Source organism: Balaenoptera physalus, assembly GCF_965194825.1.
Source record: "Balaenoptera physalus genome assembly, chromosome: 17".
Lineage (NCBI taxonomy): Eukaryota > Metazoa > Chordata > Mammalia > Artiodactyla > Balaenopteridae > Balaenoptera > Balaenoptera physalus.
Window position 1 is genome coordinate 52973712 of NC_138895.1, and position 13569 is coordinate 52987280.

At 31.2% G+C, this 13569-nt stretch overlaps 1 protein-coding gene across 33 annotated transcripts in view; it reads left to right on the plus strand.

The window, feature by feature from the left end:
• The window catches only part of RIMS2 (regulating synaptic membrane exocytosis 2), a 596173-nt gene that overhangs the window by 407252 nt on the left and 175352 nt on the right, over nt 1-13569 (plus strand). For 2 of the 33 annotated variants that reach the window (XM_082434235.1, XM_082434233.1), the window contains one exon: nt 7451-7540. The exons of the other annotated variants lie outside the window; for them this stretch is intronic. In XM_082434235.1, coding sequence (XP_082290361.1) covers nt 7451-7540 — 90 coding nt within the window. The remainder of the gene's footprint in view (nt 1-7450; nt 7541-13569) is intronic. 33 annotated transcript variants of the gene reach the window in all.

The following is a 13569-nucleotide window of genomic DNA, read 5'->3' on the forward strand; positions in this document are numbered from 1 at the left end:
GATTTCAGGTTAGAGATTTGGACTGTAGTTATAGGTTTAGGATTCATCCTTACAAAGAGAGACTTAAAACCATGAGCCCCATTGATATCACTGAGAGAACAAGCGTAGGTAGCTAAAAGAAGAGGTCCAAGGACTATGAACTCAACTCTTCTAACATTTAGAAGTTGAAGAAATGAAGCAGGAAGAGACTGAGGAGCATCAAGAGTAGGAGGAGAGGTAGTGGGGACACCATGGATTATAGTGTCTCTGAATAGAAATAAGGAAAGTACTTGAAGCAGAAGAGAATTATCAAGACTGAGAAATGATCACTAGATTTAGCAAATAGGAAGTCACTGTGTTAACCTTTATTAAGAGTAGTTTTGGTGGAGTTGTAGGGGGTAAAAGGCCAATTACAGTGGATTTGAAAGAGGAGAGAAATGGAGATGGTATAGGCACCTTTTAAAGAGTTTGGCTGTAAAGGGAAGAAAGGAAATAGAAATCTAGACTAAGAGGAGAGGTCAGGGGAACAAGAATACATGAAAGATATATGGGAAACTTTATGTTCATTCTCTGACTTCTAAATCGAGATCTGCCAATTTGTTCTATAGAGCCATCTGGCCCCAAGCCATCTGCCTATAGTTTGCCAAGACATTTATCAGTGTTCTGTAGCTTTGCTCCTAGATTTAGAATCAAGACTTAGATTTGGAAGGAACCTTATAAATCTTTTAATGAAACAGCTTTTCTTTACTGATAAAGGAGTAGAATTCTAGAGGACATTTAGCTTTCTTCAGTCCACATAGGAGCAGACCTCTAGTCTTGACTCCCAATCTTGTGCATTTATATACCATGCCTTCTCAGATGAATGGCATTCTCCTTGCATGTGTTTCAACCATTTGTTTTATTTTAGATATTAGTTAACAGTTTAGCTCAATTCAAATGATAGCTGCTATTTTTAGTTTGTTGTACTAGGTAGTCATTGAGGATGCAATGATCAATAAGATATATTTCCTGCTTTGGGGAGCTCCCAAGGGAAAAATAAAACAGTAATAATATAATGATAACAAATGAAACATAGTTGGTAAAATTATTTTATAACATGTCACTTACATAGAGTCTCTTAAGATTGTGATACGTATAGAGCAGGTAAGTTTTGAGGTGTTATGGGCATTTTTTCAGCCCCAAATATTTCTCTCACTACTTGTGATAGTACTTAGTATTCTGATATTCTTTAATGGCTTAATTATTTTAATAATATAAAGCATAGGCTTTCCAGAACACTGAAATGTAAATATTCCTTAGGGACTGGCCCAAGTTATTATTACACACACATTTCATAGGAAGCAAGTTAGAGCCTGTGAATGGAGAAAGTCAGGTGTAGGGAGAGAGATGCGGGAAAATGTGGAAGAGCACTGGGTACCTTGGGAGGGTGATAATGATAAAATCTGCCTTGAACTAGCCCCTGTCTACTCTAAATAACATTCCTTGCTATGTAGATATGCTATAAATTAACTTTCTTAAATAATTTGGTATATTTAAATTGCTTATAACAATACTTGTCACATAATAAGTACTATTATTTCTTGCTATAATTTTGTATTTTCAGCACAGAATCTGAAAACTTTGGATTTAAAGTGAAACTAAACCTGATTATGATCATCACTCTGAACCAATTATTCAATACATATTATTTAGTAGTTTTGAGGAAAATAGTAACCTTGATGCTATTCTTGATCACATAGCTTGCATAAGAAGCAGTACAAGGAGGAAAGAAATCAACTGGATTGCAGCATGAATTGTTGCATATTGCCCAACATTTGTACGTTTCAATCCACATGTAAAACTCAACATGCAAATATTTAGCATAAGTCAAAATTGTTTAAACCATTTGGACTTTTCATAATGTTTAGAGAACTCCATTGGAAGTTAATAAATTGCATCTTAAACTCAGTTCTACTACTGAGCATGTGTTCTCTGGCAAAGTTTTTAATTTCTCTGAACCTCAGTTATCTCTTCTGTATAATAAACTATCCTGTAAGGATTTTTAACAGAAGCTAAGTGTTTTGGAGACGTGGCTAATAAATTGTAAAGTCTCAAATCATTTTGTTTTTAATTTATTGCTTATGTCGTTATTGTTGTTTGTTTGGTTTGGTTTTGGAAACTTAACAGATATAACCTACTATTGTCTGTTAGTGAGCCATTTGCTGTGGGATTATAAACTAAACCCTAATATACTGCCTTCACAAGTCAAGTCCCTAAAGATATACAATGAGATGGAAGGAAAAATATTTTGTTCCTCTGAGTCTCAGTGTATAGTTGCCTACATTATTTCATATATAGATAACCTTATAAATAGGAGAGGAAGGAAGGATGGGAAGAAGAGGGGGGAAAATACAGGTTACAAAGGAACCAAAAATAATAAAATAATTTTGACAGTCTTTATAATGGATGCTTGCTTCTGTAAGCATTCAAGGAATTGGATAGCATTTAGGGTAACGGGGTGTGGACAAGTTTTGTTTTGCTGCCTCTCTGTTTTCTCATGAATGCTTCTAGAGTGAGGAGAATACCAATACCATGTCTTAATTTCCAAATTTGACATCCAAATTTGATATCTAGATAGGAGTGGATTTTATAGTGGCATTGGTAGATATTTCCTAAGTACAGCATTCCCTGCCAACTTAGATAAATGACAATTTGACAAAAATTAAAATGAGAGAGATTCAGGGATACTTTAAAATAGCAAGGAATTTATCATATATTTTATTCAGTTACATCTGTCTTATGGAATAATAACTTGGTGACAATGAACACGATGGATTTGAAAGAGAAGAGACTGAGGACATATGACTATTTAGGTTATTTCAGTAGTCAATTATATGATGAACTCTATCACTTAACTTGTAAACAAGTATTTTCTAATTTCTTTTCCTAATCTTTCCTTTCCTTCTTGGAGGCCATTCCTCCTTACTTTTCTTTTCTTCCCCTTTCGCTCATTTTATTTCTTCTAGACTTCCAGAGCTTCAATTGACTAATCAGATTTAGGAGAGAACCCCTTCCACCTCATACATTTCTGCAAACTTTGGCCATTTTTCAAAACAAGTCATTGTGGCTTCCTAAATACAAACCTAAGGCCATCTTCTGTTTGTTGTTGAAAATATCATAATCTTAGGAAGGTGATATGGTACTACAGAAAGAGCACAGGTTTTGGAACGTTGGCTCAGGGCCTGCCTTTTCTAGGGAACAACTTTGTGACTCTAGGCCCTTAACCCAAGTTAGTTCATCTGAGAAACGGAAATCTTAGCATATCTCTTTTATTCCCAATATGCTATTTTGAGAATCAAATGAGATAACGCATGTGAAATTGTTTGTGAACCAAGATACCTATTTAGTTCTTATCCTTATTAATCAGCTCTTTGTTTTCTTACCTGTAGAAACCACCTGATAGACGGTCCTTTCTGTGTTTTATAGGATCAAGTATGATGTTGTATGTGAAAGCACATTGAAACACATAGTATTATACAAGTATAATCTTTTAATATAGGAATTTGTGCTCTTTAAATTGTTGTCTTGATATAGGATTGGCTACATGGTGTGATGAAAACTAGCTGGAATATAGTTAGTTTGTAGAAATGTGGGTTTTTAAAATATCACTTAACCTCATAGTTAAGTCTTCATGAGTAAATTGTTTCTTCAAATTATCTGATAGTTATTAAATCAAATTTTAAGCTTCCCTATCTACAAATTAAATTCACAACTATTTACTTGATGCAATTATCCCCCTAGAACAAAATGTTTTCTGTACGTGAATGGATTTCTAGTTTGCATCTGAGCAATGTGACATATTCTTTCAAAGTCATACTTAAAATTAAATTACATTATGCATTTTTCACTTTTACTCTTTGGTAGTAGATGTACAATATCATGGGCTACCACTTTGTACTTAAATTTTAATTTTAAGATCTTTATTATTTAACATTAAGAAGACTATTTTATTTTTTTAATTACCGTAAGAGTCCTTTGATAGAAAAGACTATCTTTAAGGTGCGGCATACTTAGAGCTTTTTTGCTATTTTTTCTTTAATGTAACTAAAACACCTTTCAAACAATTTGAGCATTTTCCTGGCATAAAACTAGTTTGCTTTTTTTTTTTTTTTTTTTAATATAGCCAGCTTTTCCTCATTTGCTATTTTTTTTTTTTTTTTTTTAAGGGAGATGTGATCAAAGACTTTATTTATTTACTTACTTATTTTTGGCTGTGTTGTGTCTTCGTTTCTGGGCGAGGGCTTTCTCTAGTTGCGGCAAGCGGGGGCCACTCTTCATCGCGGTGCGCGGGCCTCTCACTATCGCGGCCTCTCTTGTTGCGGAGCACAGGCTCCAGACGCGCAGGCTCAGTAATTGTGGCTCAGGGGCCCAGTTGCTCTGCGGCATGTGGGATCTTCCCAGATCAGGGCTCGAACCCGTGTCCCCTGCATTGGCAGGCAGATGCTCAACCACTGCGCCACCAGGGAAGCCCACTAGTTTGCTTTTAATTACATTAAATTTTTCATTTTAATTATATGACCTATAAACTCCAATAGGGCTAGGTATGAGCTGTCCTTAGCATTGTGTTTTGGGTGAGGAATTAATGAGGTGGTAGTCAGTTCTGTTCTTTTTATGACTTTAATTCTGTTTTAAAATAGACATTTGAGTTTCAACATAGGATTTGATAATAGACACATTTAGAACTTCTGGAAAATCTTCTAGACTCAGTGTCTTAATTTTACCATCTCTGGTATAGGTTCTCTCCCACAGAACCTGACTAATCAGTGATAAGAAGCCAGAGCAACTCTAATTTTAGAGCTGGAAATAACCTTAGAAATTTCAAGACCAGCTTTCTTACCTCAAATGTAACAGATTAGAGGCAGAGGGGCTATGACATTTGCCTAAAGTTATGCAGCTAGTTAATGGCAGAAATGTTCCTAAAAGCCACCTCAGCCCAGTAGTATATCTGTTACCTCCTTTATGTCACTGATAGCCTTGATCTAGGTCTTCTTTCATTGTTATATTGTCTGGTATTCATAAATGGATGGTTATGAGTTTTGTGTTGTTGTTGTTACTGCCATGTAATAGATTTTCTTAAACTAAAATATTTGTCAATTCAGAGAAAGTGTTTAAAAATTAACCCTATTATATGTTAAGGTATTTTCCTCCACACTTCAGAAAATGCTTTCTACCGGTATATAGAAAGACTGAACCATTTTCAAAACAAGCCATTTCTACTTCTATACACTCAATTTTACTTCAGAAGGTAGCGTGTCCTTTTTTGGAACATCACAAACTTTATCAAATGGTGATAGGTGAAACAACTTTTTAAATGACAAATGTATAGGATTTTAGAAAATTTTATTTTAGGAACAACCCTTTATTGCTTGTGAAATCTTAAATATTATATATTGATAGATAACCAAAAGTGCAGGTTATTCAAAATCAAGAAATACTGTATTATAAATGAGTTTATTATTTTCCTCGACATGGGGAAATTAGTCTGTTGTTTTTGTGTTACTACAGGTTAACTTTGATTAAGGAGCAGATGATTCCTTTGTTCTTTTAGCTAAAGAGGGCTAAACTAGTCTTGGAATTTGCCAGAATATTTGTATATTCTTTAAAGGTTTTAAGATTTTTCTTTCCACTAGCAGTTGATTCAAATATAGCATCTTTATCCAGATTGTTTACCACTTGGGAAAACTATATTGCATCTTTATCAGATTATTTACCAATTAGGAAATCAGGGGGTCAACTACACACCAAAGTGTGAATTTAACTCTCAAAGCAAGAAGTTTGTTTCCTTGCAGTAACTGATTTATGTTGGAACAGAACAAATGTCCATCATTAATAACATTTATTTCAGGTCTAGGAACTGGAAAACCCTTACACTTAATGCCGTCATTTCTAGCAGTATAAGTAATCAAAGTGGTGTATCCAAAATCATCCATATTTGATGTTGCAGTATAGCATATTTTTTCATTTTTGATAGTGATTTTTATCTTCCTATTTATGTTTTGCTTAGCTTAATATTATTAAATATTAAAATAGGTTAGTATTTCACTATTTATGGCCAGAGGTGAATAAGTACCAGAGAATTGTTTATGGCATGGTGAAACTTCCTGAGGATTAAAATGTACATAGATAGTAACTGTCTACTTGACTTACTGCTTTAGAAACATGTGATTAAAAAGAAAAGCAAGTGTATACTTAAGTGTTTATGAATGCTACTATGAGATTAAGATCAAATGGTGACCAGTGAATCTTTTGATACATGACCTACAAGAACCTACATGATCTGTACTCCCTCCACTTTCCATTCCATTCCCTCTTTAACCTCGTCTTCTATGACTTTCCCTTTTGTTTACTCTGCTCCAGCCACAGAGACCTTCGTGCTTTCCTAGAAAAATGTCAGACATGCTCCCACCTCAGGACATTTGCATGTGCTGTTCTTCTACCTGTAATGCCCTCCCTAAATAACCATAGGGTAACTCCCTTACTTCCTTAAGTTCTTCACTCAAAACCTTCCTTCTTAATGAGGATTTCCATGACTAGTCTATTAAAATTTTCATCACACCCTGCACATTTTATTTACTTCTTACCTACTTCATGTTTGTCTTCTTAGTACTTATCAATATCTGTCACAAAATATTTTACTCATTTATCTTGTTTATAATTTATTTCTCCCACTAGAATATAAACTTTATGAGAGCATAGGTTTTTGTCTATTTTTTTTTTTTTTTGCTGTTGTATCCCCAGTGCCTAGACATGCCTGGGTTATAGTAGATGCTGAATATATATTTGTTGAGTGAATGAATATTATATTATGCTACAGATAACTCCAAATGATTTTAGATAAGCCAGGTAACTCATATTCAGTGATACCAAACTGTTACTAATTTTTATTGAAATAATATCCCATAGCACATACATTTTTCTGTTGTTTAATGAAAGTACTAAATACGGTAGTAAAATAAATAGCCATCTTATCTTATTATATATTAAAATGTTACTGATTTTCTCTTAATATATATGAAAAGCTCTGCATTTTAGTTCCATATAAACATTTCATTTCACCACATTAAAATAATATTTAGCAAAATGTTTATTTCTAAAATAAAATTATTTAATATCAACTTAGAAGAAAACTTTATTTGACAAATTATTTAAATCATCATTTTCTTCATACCTTCAAAAATTCTTTTATTGAAAACAGATTTTAGAATTTCCTGGAAGTAAACTTAAATGCTTTGGATTTTGAAATCTATAAAACAATTTTAAGTGTCACATTTCTATATTTAAAACATAACTACGTACTACTGAAAGTTTATGGGAGAATTTAGGGGAAAAAAATTAAAAAATAATTAGATCCCTGAAGTAATTTTAGGTTCTTATTACACAAATTATCTAATGTTTCTGACAAACTCTGATTATTTTTTTTGATTTATACTAGAAGTTACATGGGAAGACCAGCAGAAAAAGGTGAATGGTACATTAAGTGATGACAAACCATTGCCGAAAAAGAAACACCAATCTGAGCCAGGTTTGTCAGGATTTGGAAAGCCCCTGAAAGCATGAGGCGATAAGCATTGCATTTCATGCTTTTTAAATATGTGTGTGCTGTTGTACCTCATTTTTCTCACTTTGGTGTGAACTTTAGACTGTGTAGAGTCTGTTTAGATTAGAGTGGTGAAAACTTTATTTCAAGATTTGTTTAGAAAACTAATTACACATATTTTGGGGAAAATAATTATTTTATTATTAAGATTATTTCTTTAGGAAAAAAATGACTCACTTAAGCACAAATGATAACTTAACTTATATATTTGGTTATTTTGATCCAAATTAAACTACCCTCATGAGAGGTGCTTACATCCCTAAAAAAGTACTATAGAAAGCTCAATATATTTTTTTTTAAAGTTTGTCTTCATAGGCTATTCCTTATTTTTAATTGCAAATGCTATCGAGATATTTTACCAATTGGTAATGATTTATTTACAAATTCTGGAGCTAAAAATATTACAACAAAACCAAGATGGAATGATAGCATAGTATTCTAATTCAATAAAGAGCCTCTTCAAACCATTAATTCTACCGATAAATTGAAATGAAGTGATTTTATTTTCTCTCTCTTTCTTCTCTTTTTTGGGGAGATAAGATTAATTAAGCAGAGGACAAAAACTTGAACCAGGAGTAAAAGGAAGAGAAGCAAAATGCAGAGATAACCAATCAACTGAATAATCAGTACTACTTTTAATCAGTAATTGGATAAGAGTACAATGAAAATTTCATTCAAAATTTTAGAATACAGATGGATTTTTTTATAACACTATCATCATTAAATGGCTGAGTCTATAGTAACAGGGTTAATGTATTTTTATGTGGTAACTTGGTTCATGTTATATCTCTGAAACATATAGTTTAAAATATGTCAATATATAAATTAAACTGATTTATTAACAAGTATTCATTGCTATCCTGTCGTATGCCAGGCATTATGGTAGGCACTGAGTTACTGCGGTAGACAAGAACGATGCCGCAATTGCCCTCATAGAGCTTACATTCTGGCAAAAATATGTAAGTTAAAAATAATTATAACTAAAGATTTAGTTATTATAATTGTGATAGTGCTATTAAGGAGAATAGGATGTTTTGAGCAAAAGTATTATGTTACATAAGTCTGGAGAGCAAGGAAAAATGCCATAGTGCAAATGGCTTAATCTGTGAATTCTCTTTTAGTGAAACAGTTACATACTGAAAATAAAAAAAAATAATAATAAACTGGAATTCACATTGCAAATTTAAATATATTCATGCAGTTGTAAGAAAAATATCTTATATGTTTTTTCAAATCTTCAATTAAGAATCACTTAACTTATTTGGAAAATAATAATTAGCTTAATATATTTCAGAGGATCTTAAAAAGTAAACAAAGTATAAAATGGGTTTTATGTTATGATTTATACAACAAAAACTATTACTCTCAAAGTGTCTCCTTGCTGTGTTGTGTGATGTAGGTTATCCTCGGTCATAAATTATTATTTATTTGTCTTGTTTGCCATCATCTCTGATTACATGAATATGTTTGTGGCCATATATATCTATGGTAAATAAATTACATTGACTATTAAAATCATGAAAGAATGCAATATTTGGCTAAACATATTTTTAAATCTCACAAAATTTTTTAAAATTTCCTTTAGATATTATTAATTTGTGTATTCTCATATATTGCATGTATTTTTTATCACTTAAGCCTTCTAACTGAGTATAAACTATGTGTGCAATAGAGGAAAATTAATGTAATTAGAGTGCCTTAATGTCATGGTTTAAATTGCTTATAGATTTTCAATCTTGGCAGTTGTGCATTTTCCTATATACTGGGAAATTCCTGGAAATTCAAATCCTAAATGTTGTGAGTAAGTATGCAATATGCTAAGGCCGTATGCTGTGTTAAATTTTAGTGTTCATAAATATTTTTATTTGTTTGTTTCTAAAAGTGAGGTAGGATATGTTGAGAATATTTTTAATTATTGAAACTTTGGAGTGATAGAATGGGAGGAAAATAGTGGGATATCAGGTGGGGCTAATTGCATTTCAATAACATGTTTATGAGCCTGGGTTTTACAGAAGACATGTTTGGATTCATTCTTTGTTTTACATTTAGATACATCTACCATATTAATAATTTAGTAATTGTAATCAGGGTTTAATACATAATTTTTATTCACTAAAATCTAAGAGATCATCTTCCATTAATAGTCAAGGATTCTTCATCAGATGATTATTGTAGTAAACTTGTGGCATTAGAAAAAGTTTGTAAGGACTCGAACCCAAACCCAAGATGCAAAGTTAGCTATGTATCAATAGCATATATCGTTATCTTTTTCTTTTGCTGTTTTATGAAAATCTATGCAAGAACAATACCTGGGAATTTTGCCAGTTTAAGGATGTATACTAACAATTAAAACATCACTTGAAATTTTTATTTTAAATATAAGACTATGGAACTGGAGGACTAAATGGCATTATATAGACTAGAAAATGGGTTAACAAATACTTAGATGAACTTTAAGTAATATGCATTAGTATCTGCTTCTTTTAAGAAAAATACATCTCTGAACTAGGCTGTCCTGAGAGAATTATGAGAAAAATGGGTGATTTTTTTTTTCCATATTTCTAACTTAACTGACAGCAATGTAGATGAAAATCCCTGGGAAAGATAATGATGTTTATCATATTAGTATTTTTGATGTGATCATAAAATATAAGAATTCTACAAATGATTTTAAAACCCAGATTTTATGGCTGATGTTCAGAGTAAATCACTAAATGTCTTCCTCATTTAGAATGTGGATTAGATTTTGTTTAGGCCATAAATTTAACAAAACATTCTTAATGCAAATCAAGGACATATGAGCATGGAAAATCTGTTGTTTATTTTCTCAATGAGCAATCTGATTCTAGATGAGAATACTATGGCCTACAGTAATGCAGTATTATTAAACATTGAAAACAAAGTTTAATCTGTTGAAATTTATTATTTTTGCTTTGTGAGTTTATCTGTTCTTCTAGTAACTAGGACAGTATCTGGGAAAAGAGCATATTTTTACATAAAATATTTTATCTCATATTTTACTTAAACTCAAAAGTAGTGTGGTGAGAAAGCTAACTTCAGTTAGACTAAATGAATGTTTTAGAACTGATATAGATTCTCAGTTTCTCCAAAATAAGAAAGTCTTGGACTTAAATAGTTCAGAATCTACTTTGAGATGTAATTATAAATGATTTCTGATATGCTTGATGATTACTTGATACTATTCATAAAAAGATTGCCCACCTTGATTTGTCATTTTCTAAGTAGAAGGTATGCTATATGTAGGAAAATCTAGAATTGACTTAGCTACTTTTTCTCTAATTATCCTGAATCATGACAATGCTACTTACCTTGCTGTATCTTATCTTTTCCTTATAAGGAAAATATATCCTTGTGTTTTTCTGGAAAAGTGAGGGCAATGAAACACTTTGTTGGGTTACTGTATGATTATACAGAATTTTGGAAATTGAAAATATTCAAAGTAACAAGTTGTATTTTACTACTTGCTTTTGTGTGCATAAGCCCCTTGTTTTAGCATTGTTATGATTTAATGTATTAACCTTTAATTTTTTCCAACCTGGACATTTCCATATTGTATTCTTTATGGATTTGTAACTATGGTGAAGGTAGGGATTTTCTTTTACTTAGCTCAACCTTTGGAATTATGCTTTATAAAATTTATCATCAGGAAAATTAAATATTCAAAGGTGTATTTTGTGGGTGAATTTTATATTTAAATTTTTTCTTGACTATTTTGGCGTTATGAACTTTTGCTTCCTTTCATTATTGAATAATTTGACATGTTTTTAAAGTAGAAGCAATTTATTTCAGTCTAAATCAATATTCTAATTTAGTCTTCTAATTAGATGCTAGTCTAATTCATCTAATCTGGTAAAAATAATCGAGGTTGTGTTCTTGGTCAATATTAGCAGGTTGGTAATTTCTGATTATTTCTGGATTGTTGTAGAATGGATGTACTTTATTTTTGGCAGAAGAAAGTGACGTAAAACAAGCTAAGTAAATATCTTATAGAACACAAATCAACTGACGGAATTTTGGAATTAAGTACTACTAACACCCTCAGATGTAAATACAGCATTGTTTGTTAACAAGGATGTTCTCCTGGAATAAAGTGAGATTTCATGGTTTATGAATTTAGTTGCTCATTTAAAGTTAGTTCAGTTTCCTCTAAACATACAGATAAGTTTATAAGGCCAAGCCTGTACTTAAGTGACTTTCTTTTTTATGATATAGCATCCTATAGTTTGAAAATCAATTATTTTAAACACCCTCAATAAATACTCTAAGTGTGTTTTTCTTCTGCATTTAAAATTGCATTACATGTCAGTCTCTAAGGATAGAATCAGAAAAAAAAAAAACGGGCACAGCTAGAACTAGGAAACAAAACATTTAAAAAAGAAACATTTTTGTTAGCTTTAAAAATAGCTTAATATTTTAAAAGATTGTACTTTGTTCATTTCAATAGGTAGGTAGATGCTTTTGTAAATATTCAATAATTTTATGGTTGTTGGCAAAATCATGGAAAGTAATAATTAGTTTAGAAAATAAATTCAAATAACTTTGAGGAATTTTTCAACAAGACTTTTGTCACAGTGGAGAAGTTTTAGTTTGAAATCTGTAAACTTTGGTAAATATTTTGTTTTTATATTCTAGGTCTGTCCTGATCTTTGTATCATTGAGACGCCTACTAAGTAGACACTTTTTTAGGCTTTATTTTGAAAGGTATCTTGCCTTCCCTCAAAGGAAACATTCTAAGGCTCCTATGACCTTTAAAAATTCCTCATAATTATGATTAACTTTTAATTACATGCAAGTTCTAATGTACACTTAAAGTCTTGAGGCTTCTGTTTCATTGTCTGGAATCTTTCTAAGAGAATACTTCCTTCTATACAATATATATTGATATTTACTCAAGTACAATTAAATCTGATAATAGAACCAATATTATGTCTGTTGTTAGTCAACAGATTTTCAAATAGATATCATATACCCTTGTTAAAAACTGCATTTATGCATAAACAGGCCTCATGTCTATGCCTTTTTAAATTAAGTTGATTACAGATTATTTCTGTTTGAACTTGAGATGTCTTCATTTGAAATATAATGGTAGTTAATACACTATATTAGCAAGGAAAATTTTGGTTTGCACAAAATTTTACATAAAAGCTGATATTATATTCATCCTCATAAACTAACTTTTATACCATATAACTTAATGAAAATGAGTATTTTATTATATATCTGTTTATCTTCAGTAGATTTTTATAACTTTAAGGACCAATACAGACAGGTTTATTGTGTGTGTGTGTGTGTATATATATATATATATATATATATATATATATATATAATTACTACTTTGCTTGATTAAGGACCATTCTTTTTATAGTTTGCACATTGATGGTACTTTAAATTTAAAAATATTTTGCCAAAATAATTGCCATAAATGATATTTATGAGTTATTCATTATATTTTATTAATGTCTTTCAGTGTAGTATATGAAAATATTTTATTTCTCTTTTGTTAGCTCACATGATGTAATGAACCTCCCCCAAATACTGTACACTCTTATTACAAAGTTTTTATATTTTCTAAATCTGAAACTAAGATCCAGCCACAGTTGTGACAGTAATAGACACCTAAGAGAGGGTATACTTTTACTATCTTTAATCACTCTAACTGGTTATTGGTTAAATGAAGTGTTGGAAAGATTTCTCATTAGAACTGCCATTAACAGCACTGAAAGTAGAATGTTTGACTGTGGCAAAGTAACGATTAAAGGAAAATTAAGGAGATAGGAAGAGTGAAGGGGGTACTCTTACCTCCTTCAAGGTTCACTGAAGTCTGCAATTCATTACAATAATATATATGAAATAAGTTTTTATAGTTTATTGTCATTTAAATAAGACCTAGCTATTTAAAGGATATAGTTTCTCTTTTTAAATGTGGCTGG